This window comes from Quercus suber, unplaced genomic scaffold (assembly GCF_002906115.3).
Source record: "Quercus suber isolate HL8 unplaced genomic scaffold, Cork oak 2.0 scaffold_13, whole genome shotgun sequence".
In the NCBI taxonomy this organism is placed as follows: domain Eukaryota; kingdom Viridiplantae; phylum Streptophyta; class Magnoliopsida; order Fagales; family Fagaceae; genus Quercus; species Quercus suber.
The window spans coordinates 595,918-612,184 of NW_027069478.1; the positions used below are offsets into that span (position 1 = coordinate 595,918).

General features: G+C 33.5%; 2 protein-coding genes and 1 long non-coding RNA gene across 3 annotated transcripts in view; 1 reads left to right on the forward strand and 2 right to left on the reverse strand.

Moving 5' to 3' along the window:
* Window positions 1-268: 268 nt before the first annotated feature.
* LOC136070158 (uncharacterized) lies at window positions 269-2,059 on the reverse strand. Its single transcript, XR_010631411.1, has 4 exons — window positions 1,929-2,059; window positions 1,594-1,709; window positions 882-921; window positions 269-512 (listed from the first exon to the last, which is right to left on the reverse strand). It is a non-coding gene; the product is annotated as an uncharacterized LOC136070158 (long non-coding RNA).
* Window positions 2,060-4,524: 2,465 nt separating this feature from the next.
* On the forward strand, window positions 4,525-9,961 carry LOC111988235 (protein NRT1/ PTR FAMILY 5.10). Its single transcript, XM_024020028.2, has 4 exons — window positions 4,525-4,731; window positions 4,866-5,083; window positions 6,908-7,449; window positions 8,833-9,961. Exons 1-4 carry the CDS (start codon window positions 4,614-4,616, stop codon window positions 9,623-9,625), a joined length of 1,671 nt encoding a protein of 556 aa, XP_023875796.1. The 5' UTR covers window positions 4,525-4,613; the 3' UTR covers window positions 9,626-9,961.
* Window positions 9,962-15,724: 5,763 nt separating this feature from the next.
* Window positions 15,725-16,267, reverse strand: part of LOC111993801 (F-box/kelch-repeat protein At3g06240-like) — a 2,184-nt gene continuing 1,641 nt past the window's right edge. Inside the window, exon 2 of the mRNA XM_065780201.1 lies at window positions 15,725-16,133. Within this exon, the coding sequence (XP_065636273.1) occupies window positions 15,725-16,133 (409 nt within the window). The remainder of the gene's footprint in view (window positions 16,134-16,267) is intronic.

Sequence of the window (16,267 nt, forward strand, 5' to 3'; positions counted from 1 at the left end):
TCACAATCTACCACGTACAAAATTGTGCCACAAAAGATTGTAGTCCTATATTTTCTCTTTTTATTAACTTTATCTAATGAAGTTGTGCATTGTTCTAGAGTCATTGTTATATTTTTGAAAAAAAAAAAAAAAAACTTTGACTTCATGGATCCAATATTGCAATTAATTCTAAACCAAATAGATGGAAAAAAATTGTTGCAAAACTATCGACAAATCCTTCGAAATACAAATTTTGGAACAAACACATTTTGCATCCCAAAAAACCAAGCATGCAAGAAAAATGGAGTGGGTCATTGGGATCATGAATGCCCTTACCCTTATGGAAATGAAGAATTACATGTTACATGCAAAGTGTGCTCACTTGGAAATGTACAAATTAGCCAACCAAGTATGGTGGAAATTTTGTTTCCAAAATAAAAATCTACAATTAAATTTCCTCATTCTATTCCAAATACAAATATTTAATAATACAAAATTAATTCCATCACCAAAACCTCCATTCACCATGAATCCTGCAATATATTGGTCAAACATAGATAATGCAGCTTGAGTAGCAATACATAGAAAAATATTAATAATTAATAATATATAATAATAACACTATCATAAACAAATTTATCACGCATAATGCACGGGTCCACAACGAGTTTTGGTAATAATTAAAACTCAAACTTTTACCAAATGAAAACCATAAATTCACAAAAAAGAAAATCCTATCCACCAATGAAAACAAGAAGAAAAAGGGTACTCGCTTTGTAATGAACATCATCAGCAACAATAATGATGAAGACACAAAAAAAGAGGACATAAAAAAATGCTTAGATTAACAACTTTATGTGTTATATCATACACCAACAGTAAATTAGGACAAAGTATTGTACCTCCTCTATCAAAATTATCTGTTGACTGCATATAAGTAACCTGCATGCAAAATTTCCTTAGCAATCGAAAAGAATTGAGGATTTTAGTTAATTTGAGATGACTAATCTCCTCAATGAGAGAAAAGAGATAGTGTTGGTTTAATTTTTCTAATGATCTTTATTTCTACACTTGTCCATATAAAATATAGCCATGATATGGATTACATCTAATTGAAAATAATTCAAATAGCAAACTAATTAGAATTAAAACAGCTGAAGCAATTGGCTAATGAGATAATAACATCCTAATGAGTAATGACAACCATTGTAATCACCTAATCTATTCTACAAAATAGAATGAGTTATTTTCAAATCCAACTATTGCTAAGTAAAGGTTCAATTCCCCAATTCATTCTATAATAATATTAAATCAATTATAGGAACCAATCAATACAAGGGAAAATATAAGATCAATTAAGTAGAGGATTGAGTGGGAACCTATAGGTAGATCACTTTTGGAAATATAAAACCACAAAAAAAAATTTCAAACAACAAAGAGTAGCCCATTTCTCATTAAAAAATAGCAATAAGCAATATACCAATCAACATGAACTCAGCAATATACCAATCTTTGCTAAGTTACTATTATCTATCAAATCATAAAAGAAAAAAAAGAAACATTTGAAAGGATATTAACTTGGTCAAATTTACAGGTTGTGAACATATTTATCACCTCTATATTTGTTCCATCATTTAATCAATCATGGATAAAAGCAATCTGATTTCTTTTCTCCACCATGCTTTCCTCTTCCAGCTTTGATTTTTTTACCAAAAACAGATGCACTTCATCTGCCATGTACAATACCCAACAATAAGTAGAAAATTTTCACAGGATAAGACCCAATCCAAAAACTCAAAATGAACAAACCCAAAAGAGGTAGAGCTTCAATTAAAAAACCCTCCAATAAAAAATTCAACACCTTAAAGAAAAATGATTTAGAAAGTTAAAAAAAAAAAAAACAACAAACAAAAGATTAAAACACAAAAGAAACTAAGATTTAGAGATACCTCAACTGAATCATCCATGTTCTGGCAGTATTTATATATCGTGAGGAGAGAAAGACAGGAAGGAAGGGAGACAGAGAGGCTGCCGTTAGAAGCGAGAAAGGCTGTGAAATAAGTGTGAAACTGTAGAATAGAAGGTGGGGAAGGGGAAATAACTAAATGTGGGTTTTATCTATACTACTATTTAGGGCTTTCTCTGTTTGGGATCCTCATTTTTTTGGTTAAAAAATGACGTTACACTCTTATGTTTATGTAAAGACAAACCTAAAGACAATCCGGTAAAAATATAACTTCAACTCCTACTAAAACATTGCTTAAAAAAAGGTTCAAATTACTTATTCACTTATAAATTAGATTTTCAAAATAAAAATTATATATAAAAATAAAGATAGTATTTTTTTTTTTTTGCTATAAAATAGGTTCGCTAAGCCTAATTTTTTCACTAAACCAAAAATAAAAGCCCCATCGCATACGCAAAGTGTGTATGATGAGACTAGTGGTAGAATTCAATTTATAAGAAGTTGACTTTATAATGGAGATAAGGTGGGAAATATTTTATATTTATTAATATTTTGAAATTATTAAAAATTATTTTAAAATCTATATAGAAGATGATGAAAATTACAGGACTGCCAATTTTTAGTGACTGTTTGGATTCTGCTAAAAAAGCCAGCGCGTCCGCGTCTGACGTTTTCTCTTTTTTTTTTGGATGTACGCGTTTTTGGATAGGAGACAAAGTTATTGTTTATGAACACGAAGTTACTATTCACACACTATTTACGCACTACAACTACTTTTTTTAGAAAAAAATATTAAAAAAAGTCTCATGACACTATTTATATATTTAAAAATTACTCATATTGTTATTAATATTTTACAAAATAAATTGTATAGTATTATTTGTAGATAGATACGTAATTCGTTAAACGAGAATTAGAAGAAAAAAAAAGAAAAAAAAAAGTCAGGTGCTGTGCTGAAGACTGACTGTTGATGGCTACCACTCAAGAATCAAAATTAAAAAATGAAATGGCCCACCTCTTTGATTTTCCACCACACATTCTAGTCCTACACTTCAATCACTTCATAGACTTCCAGTAGTTCTACACTTTTACGGCAATGCCACTCTTTGAAGTTTTCAATTGTCTTATCTTCACCTCTCCATTCCCACTGCCAAACTCCCTCTCTCTCTCTCTCTCCTGTGTTTCATTCTCAAGAACAGAAAATTTCATCTCTTCACCACAGCCAAACTTTTACTCACACTCACAACCAAATTTCATCTTTTTACAACAGCCAGTATCTATGTAGCTTAGAACCTGATTCAAATTTTAATCGGCGTGTAGGAATTGGTGTTGTCCTTGATGATTGCACAAAATTAACATTTTATTAATTCTGAAAGTGGGGCAGTACTTTTTTATTATTTTATTTTTAATATGGGGGGAATTATTCAATTAAAATAACTCAGCGTGCTTCTCGTGAGAGTAGTGTAATAAAGTATAGTCAACCCTGACAACCAGGGGTGTAGCCATGTGTAGTTGTTTGGGGGCCCCTGGCCATGGCCCCCACAATTTTGAATTTTTTTAAAAATATATAATTATTTCAATATTTTTTAAATTTAATCTAAAAAAATAAGAGTTGGTCTTCTCAAATATTTGATTTAATTTAATGATGTTCTTAAAAAAATTGGTCTAATAATTATAGAGACATAACATTATTTTTCACAATTCTATTTTTATTGTAAAATATATTCTTTTATCTGTTAAATATTTGATAAAGTTTGACACTAAACATATTTGAATCTATATATTTTTTAACAAATTATGTGGTAATTAATAAGTCATTGACTCATTAAAAAAATAATGTCATTAAAACTATACATGAAATGTCTCTTTAGTTACTACATAATGGGTTAGACCAAGATAACTTCAAATATGTTTGAAGCTTAACTTATTCCTCCAAGTTTTGAATTATTCATGTTTTTTAAAATTTCATTAGTTCAACTGAAAGATTTTTTATTTACTTTAGTATAAAATTTGATAATTTGCATTGAAAATGAAATTTTTTAAGAATTCCACTATAAAAATAGTAAAAATGAATTTTATTTTATATAAGATCGCCACCAAACATAATTTTTATTAAAATTACTAAACTCTTTTTATTGTTATTTAGTGTGTGTATATATATAATTTATCAAATAAAAAAGTGTGTATATGATAAAAAAAACTTATGTATATGTATATGTAAGGATGTTTTGATAAATATATTAAAGTTGTAACTTGGTACTCTAAACAAAAATTTTTGGTACCGTCTCTGCCGACAACTGTTTAAAGCAATCGCGTTCAGCCAAAATATTTTCCCTAAAAAAGAAAAAACACATTCAGCCAAAATATAAAACAAGAGTCCGAGTGAATTACTCTTTTATTTTTTTATAAACTTTTTTTTAATAAATTATTAATATATGCTCTAAAAGTACAACTCGCATTAACAAATAGCAAAAACGATTTTTTATTTATTTATTTTTTATTTGAAAGAGGGATTGCTGTATAGTAAAGCGACCAACCAACTACAAACACTGTTGAAGTAAGAAGAGTGGATATAGAAGCAACACTTAGCTCTCTCCGTTTCAACTTAACTCTCAAATTTCAAAGTGGGGTTGTGTGAGGTTGTTAACTTTGTCGTGTGGTTTAAGAAATGTCCATTGAAACGCCACTGCTATTAGACACAGTTGCAAATGCCGTCGTTGACTACAAAGGCCGGCGAGTCCTCAGATCCAATTCCGGAGGTTGGAGGTCTGCATGTTTCATCATAGGTAAGAAAGTCTCATCCAAATCAATTCAACAAAGTGAAAAATCTCTCAAATAATTAAGAAATGTGATGGTCATCTCCTTTTGTGTTTTTGGGCATAAAAATAGTATTATGTATGAATATGATGGTTTATATTAGGTGTGGAAGTGGCGGAGAGGTTTGCATATTATGGGATTAGCTGCAACCTGGTGATGTACTTGACTGAGCAACTGGGGCAATCAACAGCCACTGCAGCCGAGAACGTCAACACTTGGTCAGGAACGGCATCGTTGCTTCCTCTTTTAGGAGCATTCGTAGCTGATTCTTATCTGGGGCGCTACCGCACCATTATTATTGCTTCTTGCATTTACATTCTGGTGCGTATATCTTTCTCTCCCTCATTAGGCTACATTTGGTTGGATTGGATCCGCTGCAATTGTTAAGTGCAATCCCACCGTGCAATTCACCTAATCCCTTCACAATTTTTATTTTTTATTTTTTTACTTTTACTTATTTTTTATATTGAATGATTGAGATCTCAACCATCTATACCAATTGCATTAGGTGCAACATTTGGTTGGAATAAAAATAGAGAAAATGAAAAATAAATGAAAGAAAATAAGAGATATTTTAAGTGAAAAGGATATTTGGTTGAAGTGATTTCGAGGAAGGTGCCCACCAATTTTCTCCCATGCACACTAATTTTCAGCCCCCAAATTGGAGCGGCAATGGAAAGAGAAGTGGTTTAATGAAAATAACATTTCTACCCCTTTTTACTCTACCAGAGAAAATTCAATGTAAACATTTTTTTTTTCTTCTTCTTTGCTATGTAAAATTATTTTTTTTTCCTATTATGGGTATTTTGTCTAACGTTGAACCTTCTTTCTTTTTTCTTTTTCTTTTTTAAATCTTTTTTTTTTTGGCTCTTTATCTTTTGTTTAATTGAAAACATTTAAACTTTTTTTTTTTTTTTTTCTGAATTTTTTGTCCTAACTCTGAACCATTTTACATAGAACCTGTTTTTTCTTTTTATTTTTCCTTTATGAAATATTTATATAAAATAAGTTATATAACAAGGGTATGAGAGTAAATTTATACCAACTCTATTTTTTATTCTTCACTTTTCTACTTTCTAGTCAAACACAAATAAGAAAAATTAAAATTTCTTTTATTTTCCTTATTTTTCATTCCCCTCTATTTTTTACCCTTTCACTTTTTCATTCTCCAACAAAAGAGAATCCTAATTCCATTTAAACATCCCTTGCCAAAAGTGGAAGAAAAGTCAAATATCAACTTCATGGCAGAAAAACTTGCCAAAAGTGGGAGAAAAGTCAAATATCAATTTCATAGCAGAAAAACTAGCAAGTTGCAAAGATCTCGTAGGCAGCACAAGTGCATAGGCACTTGTTTTCCAAATAACTCCTGTAGCAAACCTCAGACAACCATTGTCCTGGTCTTGACTTTTCCACAAAGGCTATGTAAGAAGGACATGGTTTGTGTCCACATTAGTGCATCGATCATGTTAGGATATGGATATATGTCTGCATCCTAACGTGTCTGGCATAGTTGATGCACACGATATAATCCCAACCCATGTAAGAACTGCCCACCTTTACCAAAGAAAGGAACAAAATGGAGAGTGTTGCCAAAGTTGACTCGGTCCTCTTCCTCAAAAATGTCAAAAGCCTTTGCATACAAGAACTCTGCTAGAGATTATTAGTACATTTTCATAGAAACAAAAGGTCTTTCAAACAACACACGGTTTTATGACAGAATAGCATCAGCTTTCAAAACCAAATCTTCCCAAACTAAACATTAACTGTGGGTTTGGATTCAAGGTTGCATTTCTACGTTTGCTGAAACTGCATTTTTTTTTTTTGGGCACTTATTTATGCTTTTAGAGACAAAAAGTACGGTTTAAACCGTGTATACACTGTTCACACATTGTAGTAGTACTAGCATTGTAGTAGCACGGTTCATACAGTGTTCATGGGACCCACAACTACTTTATGCAGGAAAAAAAATATTAAAAATGAATCTCACAATACTATTCATATATTTAAAAATTATTTTGCTATAATGTTTTCATTTTTCAACAAAATAAATTGTATCTAAACGGACCCTAAATATTTCAACATTATATTTTAAACTCAGGCGCGTTTTTTAACCATCCATGACTTAGAGATTGGGATTAATCACAGGGACTAGGCTTGCTGACTCTGTCAGCTATGCTTCCTTCTATCAGTACCTCTAATTACGTGGGCAAAAACAAAGTTACATTAGCTTCTTCCGAGCTCCAAGTGAATTTATTCTTCATCTCTCTATATCTAGTAGCAGTTGGGCAAGGTGGACATAAGCCTTGCGTTCAAGCTTTTGGAGCTGACCAGTTTGATGGAGAAGATCCGGTGGAATGCCAAGCCAAAAGCTCATTCTTCAATTGGTGGTATTTTGGACTATGTGCAAGTACTTCTGTGGCAATATTGATCCTAACCTATGTACAAGAAAACCTTAGTTGGGGTCTAGGATTTGGAATCCCGTGTGTTGCAATGGTCATTGCCTTAGGTGTCTTCTTGCTTGGTACTAGAACTTATCGATATAGTGTCAAAGAGGTGAACAGCCCATTTGTGAGAATCGGTCAAGTGTTTGTTACCGCAATTAAGAATCGGCAGGCTAAACCATCAGAAATAGCTATTGAAGAGGAAGCTTGCAGAACCTTGCCACAGCGTAACTCTGAACAATTCAAGTAAGAGAGCAATAATATTCAGTTTTATTTTAAAGACTTACTACCTCTTTAATATGGTATTTCTTTTCCCAAAAAAAAAAAAAAGAAGGAAACTTTGTATACAAATATGATATAAAGGGCTCAGGAGATTAACTTGTTGAAGAGATAATACTTGGAGAAGAAAATTAAAACCTTATTCTATAACATATAATAAACATATTTAATCCAAAAGCTTATTTATGGGTTTCGACTAGACGTAATAAAATTAGACTTTGGACTTAATAAGCCCAAAAGAAAAATATTGGTAATTAGTATGGCTTTTGTACCCATAAAAAAATCGGGTTGATCTGCAAGTCACATGGGTCAACTCTTTTTATTTTCAAAGGAAAAACTTTCGCTTACTTTGGCTCTTTGATCCTGTGAAAAAATGTTTTTGCAGTTTCACTTTTTTTTTTTCTTGTTAGGAACACTTATAGACTCTTTCTTAACATAGTGGAGCCTTGAAGACTTTAATTTAGTGAACCATAGACTATGTACACTTAAAATTTTGTGTATTCTCATAAAAAAGATGTGTTTTATTTTAACTTTTACTTAAAGAGTGTTTTTATTATTTATTCAATTATTTGTATTGAAGAGAAGACAGTCAATTCGATCAAATTTCATTTTTTTGGACTTTGTTAACAGGTGTCGGCCAGCACATGTTAATGAACCAATTGTGGTTCATTTATGATCTATCACAAATCCCACTTGCATTGGAAATTGACAAAGTTTTACTTTTTAGCTATGGTTTATGTTAGACGTGTACTTTGATTTCTCCAATACTCCATCTAAATTGACACATATTTAATATATATTTAGTTTTTTCCATATCTCTAAAAAAACGTGAATAGTTTATTTTAAATTTGTTCACATCAATGAGTGTTGTACAGCACCCGTTAACAGTACCCTTTACTTATTATTATTGTTATTATTATTATTATTATTTGGATGTGAAAAAAAAAAAGTCAAACTAGATTGACCTGACCCTAAAAAGAATGTATAAGGGTTAGCTTATAGGTTTTGCAACACATTTAGTACAACCCATTGTTGACTTGATCCCAATCTTACCTAAACTGGAAAACATCGAACTTGAACACAATTAACTTGACCAATTCGCTAGAGCTAGTTTGCTGCGTAAACCTTTCATTTTACCTATGCTGCACTGAATTAGCTTGGGAATTATAGACAATTTTTTAGAAAACTGTCAGAATTTTGATATATTACTAATTAAAAAACAGTCATACCACTTGTTTCCCAACTAATGAGCAAGTCTTGCTCTTCTTTCAGATCAAGAAAACAAATTTTAATTCCTTTTTTAGATCTAATCTCCTTTTATAGAATGATTTGGATCCACTTATGTGACAGGTTCCTTAACAAAGCCTTGCAAGGCAAGGTATGTACTATTGGTGATGTTGAAGACGCAAAGGCCGTTCTTAGGCTTATTCCAATTTGGGCTACGAGCTTAGGTTATGCTATTGTGTTTGCACAAACCTCAACTTTCTTTACCAAGCAAGGGGCTACTCTTGATAGAACAATTTTTCCTGGCTTTGAGATACCAGCTGCTTCACTACAATTCTTTATTGGCCTGGCCATTGTTTTTTTCATTCCTGTATATGATCGTATTTTTGTTCCTATAGCAAGAGCTATCACCACTAAACCTTTTGGAATCACAATGCTACAGAGAATTGGAACTGGGATGCTTTTATCTATCATGTGCATGGTAGTTGCAGCTCTAGTTGAAATAAAAAGGCTCAAAACTGCTAAAGAATATGGGTTGGTTGATATGCCAGATGTGACTATTCCAATGAGTGTGTGGTGGCTTCTTCCTCAATATGTTTTGTCTGGAATTGCTGATGTTTTCACCATTGTTGGGCTACAAGAATTCTTCTATGATCAGGTCCCAAGTGAATTAAGAAGTGTTGGTCTTGCCCTCTATCTTAGTATTTTGGGGGTCGGGAATTTTTTAAGCAGCTTTCTTGTCTCTGTCATTGAGGAGGTGACTGGCGGGGATGGAAAAGATAGTTGGTTTGCTGATAATCTTAATCGAGCACATCTTGACTATTTTTATTGGCTACTTGCTGGAATTAGTGCAGTTGCATTTACTGCCTACTTGTATTTTGCAAAATCTTATATTTATAATAGGCCTAGTACAATTTAAATTTAAATTCAAATTCAGTCACTTTGTTGTAAGTAAATTTAAATTGTATTTAGGCATGTGAATGCTTTATGTTATTTGTTGAATTAAAGTGAAAAAGAAGAAAATCATTGAAAGAGAAAGAAAAAAAAAAAAGGAAAAAAGAAAAAGAAAAAAGAAACATGTGGAAGGAAAATGATGATGTACTAAGACATAATATGGTTGGTTCCTTTCCCTTTCAACTTTCAAGGTCATGAATTTTTAAAGTTCGGGTCTAGTTTTGTGAGGATACATTTGTAATGGGTTTGGATAGGCTAAACCTATTTTGAATTCAAATGTTGCTCCAAATTGGTTGATTGAGATTTTTTCTTATCTATAGCCTATTTACCTTGAATGATAAATTTGTAGAAGTTGATAAAACATGTCAAGTTTCAAGTTCTTAGTAGTTAAATTTGGTCTCTCAATCATTAATTATGTTAATTTAGTTCCTTAACTTCCAATGTCAATTGATCCTTAGTTTTTCTCACCCTTTTAAGTTTAGACAAAACTAGCTAATGTGGCAAATTGAGCGCATGCAAAACAATTATTATAGAAAATGTAAAATATTTAAAAATTAAGTCAATTTCAACTATTAGTTCTGGCAAAAGATAAATAGGTGGTAGACTTTAGGATGACATTGTACTGGTTTGGAAAGTTGAGTGAATAACTGACACAGTCGATGGTTGAAAGACCAAGTTGAACTTTCTCCAATACTCTAATATTTTTTCTAATATCTTTCCTTGGAAGAAATTCTCATACATGGCATCTTATATGTAATGTTGACTATCTTATGAACAATCAATGTATGAATTAGATGCAAATGGGTTCAAGTTAGCTCAATTGGTAAAGTCTCTAATGGTTGAATAAGAGATATGAGGTTCAATCTCTGCCTATGCCAAAAAATCGATCGGTGTCTTTATTCCTAACTCACGACTTGATGCTAATTGATGTTATTAGGAGGACTTGAAATTTTTTTTTTTTTTAAAATTTTTATATAGTCCCATTATGATTTTTTTTTCCCCTTCAATGATCTAGAATCCATATAAAGGTCAAATAATCCACTCTTGTAGAAGGCTTAATATAGATTAATAAAAATTTTGGTTTGGAATTTGCAATTCTCCTTCTAGCGGTTAATGTTGCTGACTCCAAGCAACTCTATGTAGTGAAGTACTATAGGTGGTGAAGCTTAGAGCCTAACCTAATGTACCAATAGGAGGGTTGACCGAGCACCATGATAGGGTGAGACCATGGATCCTAGCCCATCAATGGTCTTTGCTATAGTTTAACACCTACCAAGGAGATTCAGAACCTCAGTATACGACTGACAACTTAAGCAAACCATGGAAGAACTAGGGGAGGGCCACAATCCAATAGAAATACACCCAGCAAACCAAAATAAATAATGCCTAAATTTAACAACTGTGGCCTCCGCATTAAAAGGTGTTCCCACCCACCAAGGGCTATATTTATTATTGAATAACCAGCCCAAGCAATACTTCTCACCCAACAATCCACTTGCCTCCCTAAAAGGTGATAGAGACACTTAATGGGACAATTATCTCTTCTTCACCACACAATCCCGCTACTTAAGGAAGGGATCACTAGTATAAATAGGACCCTCCTCCACCTAAGAAGGGGATCTAGAAAAATGCATATCAACAGAGAGAGAGAGAGAGAGAGAGAGAGAGAGAGAGAGAGAGAGAGAGAGAGAGAGAGAGAGAGAGAGAGAGAGAGAGAGAGAGAGAGAGAGAGAGAGAGAGAGAGAGAGAGAGAGAGAGAAAAATTTTGGTTTGGAATTTGCGATTCTCCTTCTAGCGGTTAATGTTGCTGACTCCAAGCAACTCTATGTAGTGAAGTACTATAGGTGGTGAAGCTTAGAGCCTAACCTAATGTACAAATAAGAAGGCTGATTGAGCACCATGATAGGGTGAGACCATGGATCCTAGCCCAGCGATGGTCTTTGCTGTAGTTTAACACCTACCAAGGAGATTTAGAACCTTGGTACATGACCAACAACTTAAGCAATACTTCTCACCCAATAATCCACTTGCCTCCCTAAAAGGTTGAAGAGAAACTTAATGGGACAATTATCTCTTAATCTTCCCCACACAATCCCACTATTGAAGGGAGGGATCACTAGTATAAATAGGACCCTCCCCCACCTAAGAAGGGGATCTAGAAAAATATATAGCAACAGAGAGAGAGAGAGGTGTAATCCATTGTATGATCCTATACCTCCGCCAAGATGAAGAGAATAATAAAAGCTGATTCATATTAGTTCCAATTTGTGTTTGTTAGCTCTTTTAACCTGATTGTCAACCTAGTTTTTCCCCATTGTAAACTATTAGCTCGTATTCTATAAATTAATTGTGTCGATCATTTACCATTTCCTTGGGGTATTTGGACCCACACAATTCCCTTTGCTACTTTGTCCAGACATAGGAGAGCATGGGCTAATTGAATGATACTGCCTACAAGTATGCAGTGGGACTCGAATGACATTTAACTTCATGGGTCTAACATAAAAGAAAAGGCATTTTGCATAGTTGGGGAATTAAAGGTTTGCTAGGGCTATTACAAAGTAGCCTGTTTAGAGCTAACGATTTAGGGCTGATTATAATAGTTACATTGGTAGCAAAATGCGAAGTAAAAATGTCACTAAGGAGGTTTGTAAAGGTGCAAGGAAGCAGGCTTGGTTTGAGATTAAAATGGAGCATGAGTTGGCTGATATTCTAGCTCTTAGTTTATTCTGTGAACAGCTTCAAAGGGTGAAACTATTGAAGTTATTAAAACCAGATGTTTTAGTTAAGAAGATTACAAAAGAAGGCAAGTCCAAAGGGCTCCTCTTTAAAAAGGTTCCTTATATTAAGAAGAAGGAGAAGAAGAAAAAGATTGCACAAGAAGCCGGGGAATTTTCTATAATATCTAATTTGATTGCTAAGGATGGGATAAATGATAATTTAAAGGGCTTGGAATTGTAAAAGGGTTTAGAGCTTGTATTGTCAACATAATTGCAGGGTTGTAGAAATGTAACAAATTGTGCAGAAAGAAGATGAAGCAACTTTCAAGACAGTAACAAAGTTTTTAAGATAGGGCGGTTTACGAGGTTAATTAGAAGATAAGGATAAAATTAATTATAAAACGAGCTTCAACAAATAAGATGTAGGTTTGTTTTAAATGTTAAAAGAGGCTTGACATGGTAAAGCATTGAGCTTTTCAGAAGCTTTGAGCAATACCCATAAACCATATCTGTCAATTGCAAGTGTGTAACAGTAAAAAAGAAGAGAGAGAGTGAGGATGCATCAAAACCCTTTTTTTTTTTGGTGTTTTGGGGAGGGGGGGGGGGGGGGGGTGGTGTTGGTGGTGGAAGGGAAGCAACCTATAGCAGACATCCAATAAAAGAGTGCAGTTCTCTTTCACCAAATAAACCGTTTTAGGCAAAGTGATATAATCATTCCGAATCCCATAATTGTTGTGCCTCCTGCACCTTCCTTCCTACCATCCTAATATCTCAATAACTACTTAGGCAGCAAGTCAGCAACCCATAAACCTGAAACAAGGAAACATTTGCAGCCATAACCAAAGTGCAACTAAACACTGTAGTGATAGCTTATTAACATTTTCTCTCCACTGTTCTTGGACAAAAACCTGTCCATAATAATAGTTTTCTATTGAGGATATTTTTTATTATTAAAATTTATCCTAGCTCCAATAGGTGCTTTGGAAGCCCTAAAAATTTCTTCATTTCATAAATTCCAAACCAATTCATCCTCTCCTACAAGATACACATTCACTAAATCCAACAGTTAAGGGCTAGGAATTACAGAAGGGTTTAGAGCTTGTATTTTGAACATAATAGCAGGATTTATAGAAAAGAAGTCTAACAAATTGTTAGAAAACAAGTTGCAGAAATTTTCAAGAAACAACACAGGTTTTAAGATAGGGTGGTTTAAGGAGTTAATTAGAAGTTAAGGCACAACTTATATGGGGTGCTTCAACAAATAAGGAGTAGGTTTTTTGTAAATCTTAAAAGAGGTTTGACAAGGTAAAACTTTGAGCTTTTCAGAAACTTTGACCAATACCCATAAGCCATACCCGTTAATTGTAACAAATCAAAAAGAGGAGAGAGAGAGAGAGAGAGAGAGAGAAAGGTGGGAAGAACCTTCAAGAAAGAAAAATCTACATCATCTGGAAAGTTGAAGAAAGAAAAGGATAGGAGGGAGAGAGAGACCATCAAAAGTGCAGTTATTTCTTTAAACTCCATGGAAACATAGCTCCAATAGGTTCTTTTGAAACCCTACAATAAGATTGGACATCAAACTTTCTATACTTCATTAAATTCCAAACCATTTCATCATCTCCTACAAGATACACATTCGCCGTATCCAACAGTTATGAAAATGAAGACACTAACTCTAGTGCCCCCAACTCTTCTTTGCTCCTACAGATCTTTTCCTATGATGAAGAAGCCAATTCAACGAAATAAGAAGCCAATTTTGCAATCTTATAAAAACTATCTCAAAGAAATTTGGATACAATCTTAGTGGGACCTCTCCAAACCAAGGATCATGATTAAAAAAACTCACAAAAATAAATCATGCATGTCATCTAGCATTAAAAAAAAAAAAAAATCCTTCAATATAAATCAAAGGCCCATCAATCCTTTGTCTTCTATCCATCTATGTTCATTTTTCTTTCTTATTATTATTAGATATCAGATATCAGAGCAGCATTGGTTGTAGCAAGAATCAAAGTAGAAGAGAGACCCACTACAGTTAATAAGCTGAGTTTGAGTCCCAGGCTTTTAGGAATGCACCTGAACCTCTCATCTATGATTTCAAAGGCAGCATCACCAGGGTGTCAACCATGATGTCGATAGGGAGACTGATGTTACTTCCTTGGAGGATCGGTGTATATGGCCCCATCGTTTGTAGAGAGAGAGAGAGAGAGAGAGAGAGAGAAGGAAAGTAAGAGAATTACAATTATGAAAGAGTGAGTGTACTTAGGTGGTTAGCATCAAATATATTCCCAAGATAGAGCAGTTATCTAATTATTACTTGAGAAAATATGTGCTTGCAAGATGTATAGTGCTAGGAATACAAATAATGCTACAGAGTTGGGAGGTCAATGGACAATGTATAATGTCATAGGGATACTGCTATAACTATTGCTCTGATAGAGGTTTAGGAATGAATTTAAGATTTTTTTTTTCTTTGCTCAAAGAAAGTAATTTATACCATAAACTTAAAAAGAAATCAGGATGAATTCCTTTGGTATCAACAACAAGCGAACTTGAGCTATAGAAAGAGAGTTTGAGAATTCAAATATTTGTCAATATCAAGTTGTTGAAAGTAAAATGGAACCTCTTCCAAAGGTTTCCAAATATATAGATGACCAGTTGATGTCCATGCAAGAAACCAAATATGGTACAAAAATATTCTTGGGATGACATACAACTGAAGTGGTATATGGATTCTTCATCAACTGAATTTTCTCATAAATAAATTGGGTCACTAAAATCCCATCAATGCAGAGGAAAAGTAAATGTTCCTCACAACCTAAAATCTCTACATGCCTTTAAGTTCTTCCTCATTAGCCAAACTAGTTTAGTGAACAAATCCCTTAGTAGTATAAACCATACCATGTTTCTTTAAAATAAAGAACACAACATTTCAGCCCCTAAACATGTTAATACACATCCGCTGACATCAAACATGTGTTTGAACCCAGCTAAGCATGGTAAAATAGCATTCCTCACCTTGATACATCTCTCAGAGGCCAGAGATAGTATGATATAGGAAGATCACATATTGCTCAACCAACTCAATGTCATCAAAATTATCTCCTTCTCATTGATATCATGGTTATATTGGCCAAGTATTTTTCTTGTTAACATTGCTGGACTTGCGTATGTGCACAACAATCATCCACATGAAAATATCAAATACTAACATATAAATAATAGAGCCATAAAAGGATAATGTAAACCTGGTTAAAATCAAGCATTTAGCAAAACTATCATGCCTTCTACTAAAGGAAAAGGAATACCACTAATGACTTCACTTCTTATATGCAACCATCTGCTTAGTAAGACACCATGTTTGCTCCATCAAGTAAAACAAGGCTCTCCATGAAAGCAGCTATAGATGAAAGATATTGGATATCAGGATCCTTCCTTTGCTGTAGAGTTTTGGCATCAATCAAAAGCAATTCATATTTCTGCATATCTAGTGGACTGCTGTGGATGAAGCAAAAAGTCAGAAGTGAACCATACTCGGTAAAGGCAATGCAATCAATTTGTTGGGGAAATGGTACAACAAAAAGTTTAGTCCAAGACTCAACCACACCATACTCCCTCATCACCCATATGGAGTGCCGAAAGCCAAGTTGTTCACTATGTTCAGATGTAATGAAAGCCAATTTCCCCTTGAATGATGCAAGGCACCTATTAAGGTTGTTCGCATCGACAGAAACATGAGGCAGTGCTAGCTTTCTGAAAACCTCACAATTAACATAATCATATTTTTATTCTTGTGATTTTCTTCTCCTTCTCTCATAACTGCAATCCAGTGTAAATCTCCACTAACCAATGGGGTTGGCAAAAAATGATCTTTATCAAAGAACTTA

Bases quoted from the DNA above. Each gene is read 5' to 3' on its own strand.
- LOC111988235 (XM_024020028.2), top strand. From the start codon at position 4,614: ATGTCCATTGAAACGCCACTGCTATTAGACACAGTTGCAAATGCCGTC. The intron at 4,732-4,865 runs GTAAGAAAGTCT...GGTTTATATTAG, and splicing joins GTCTGCATGTTTCATCATAG to GTGTGGAAGTGGCGGAGAGG. The intron at 7,450-8,832 runs GTAAGAGAGCAA...CTTATGTGACAG, and splicing joins CGTAACTCTGAACAATTCAA to GTTCCTTAACAAAGCCTTGC.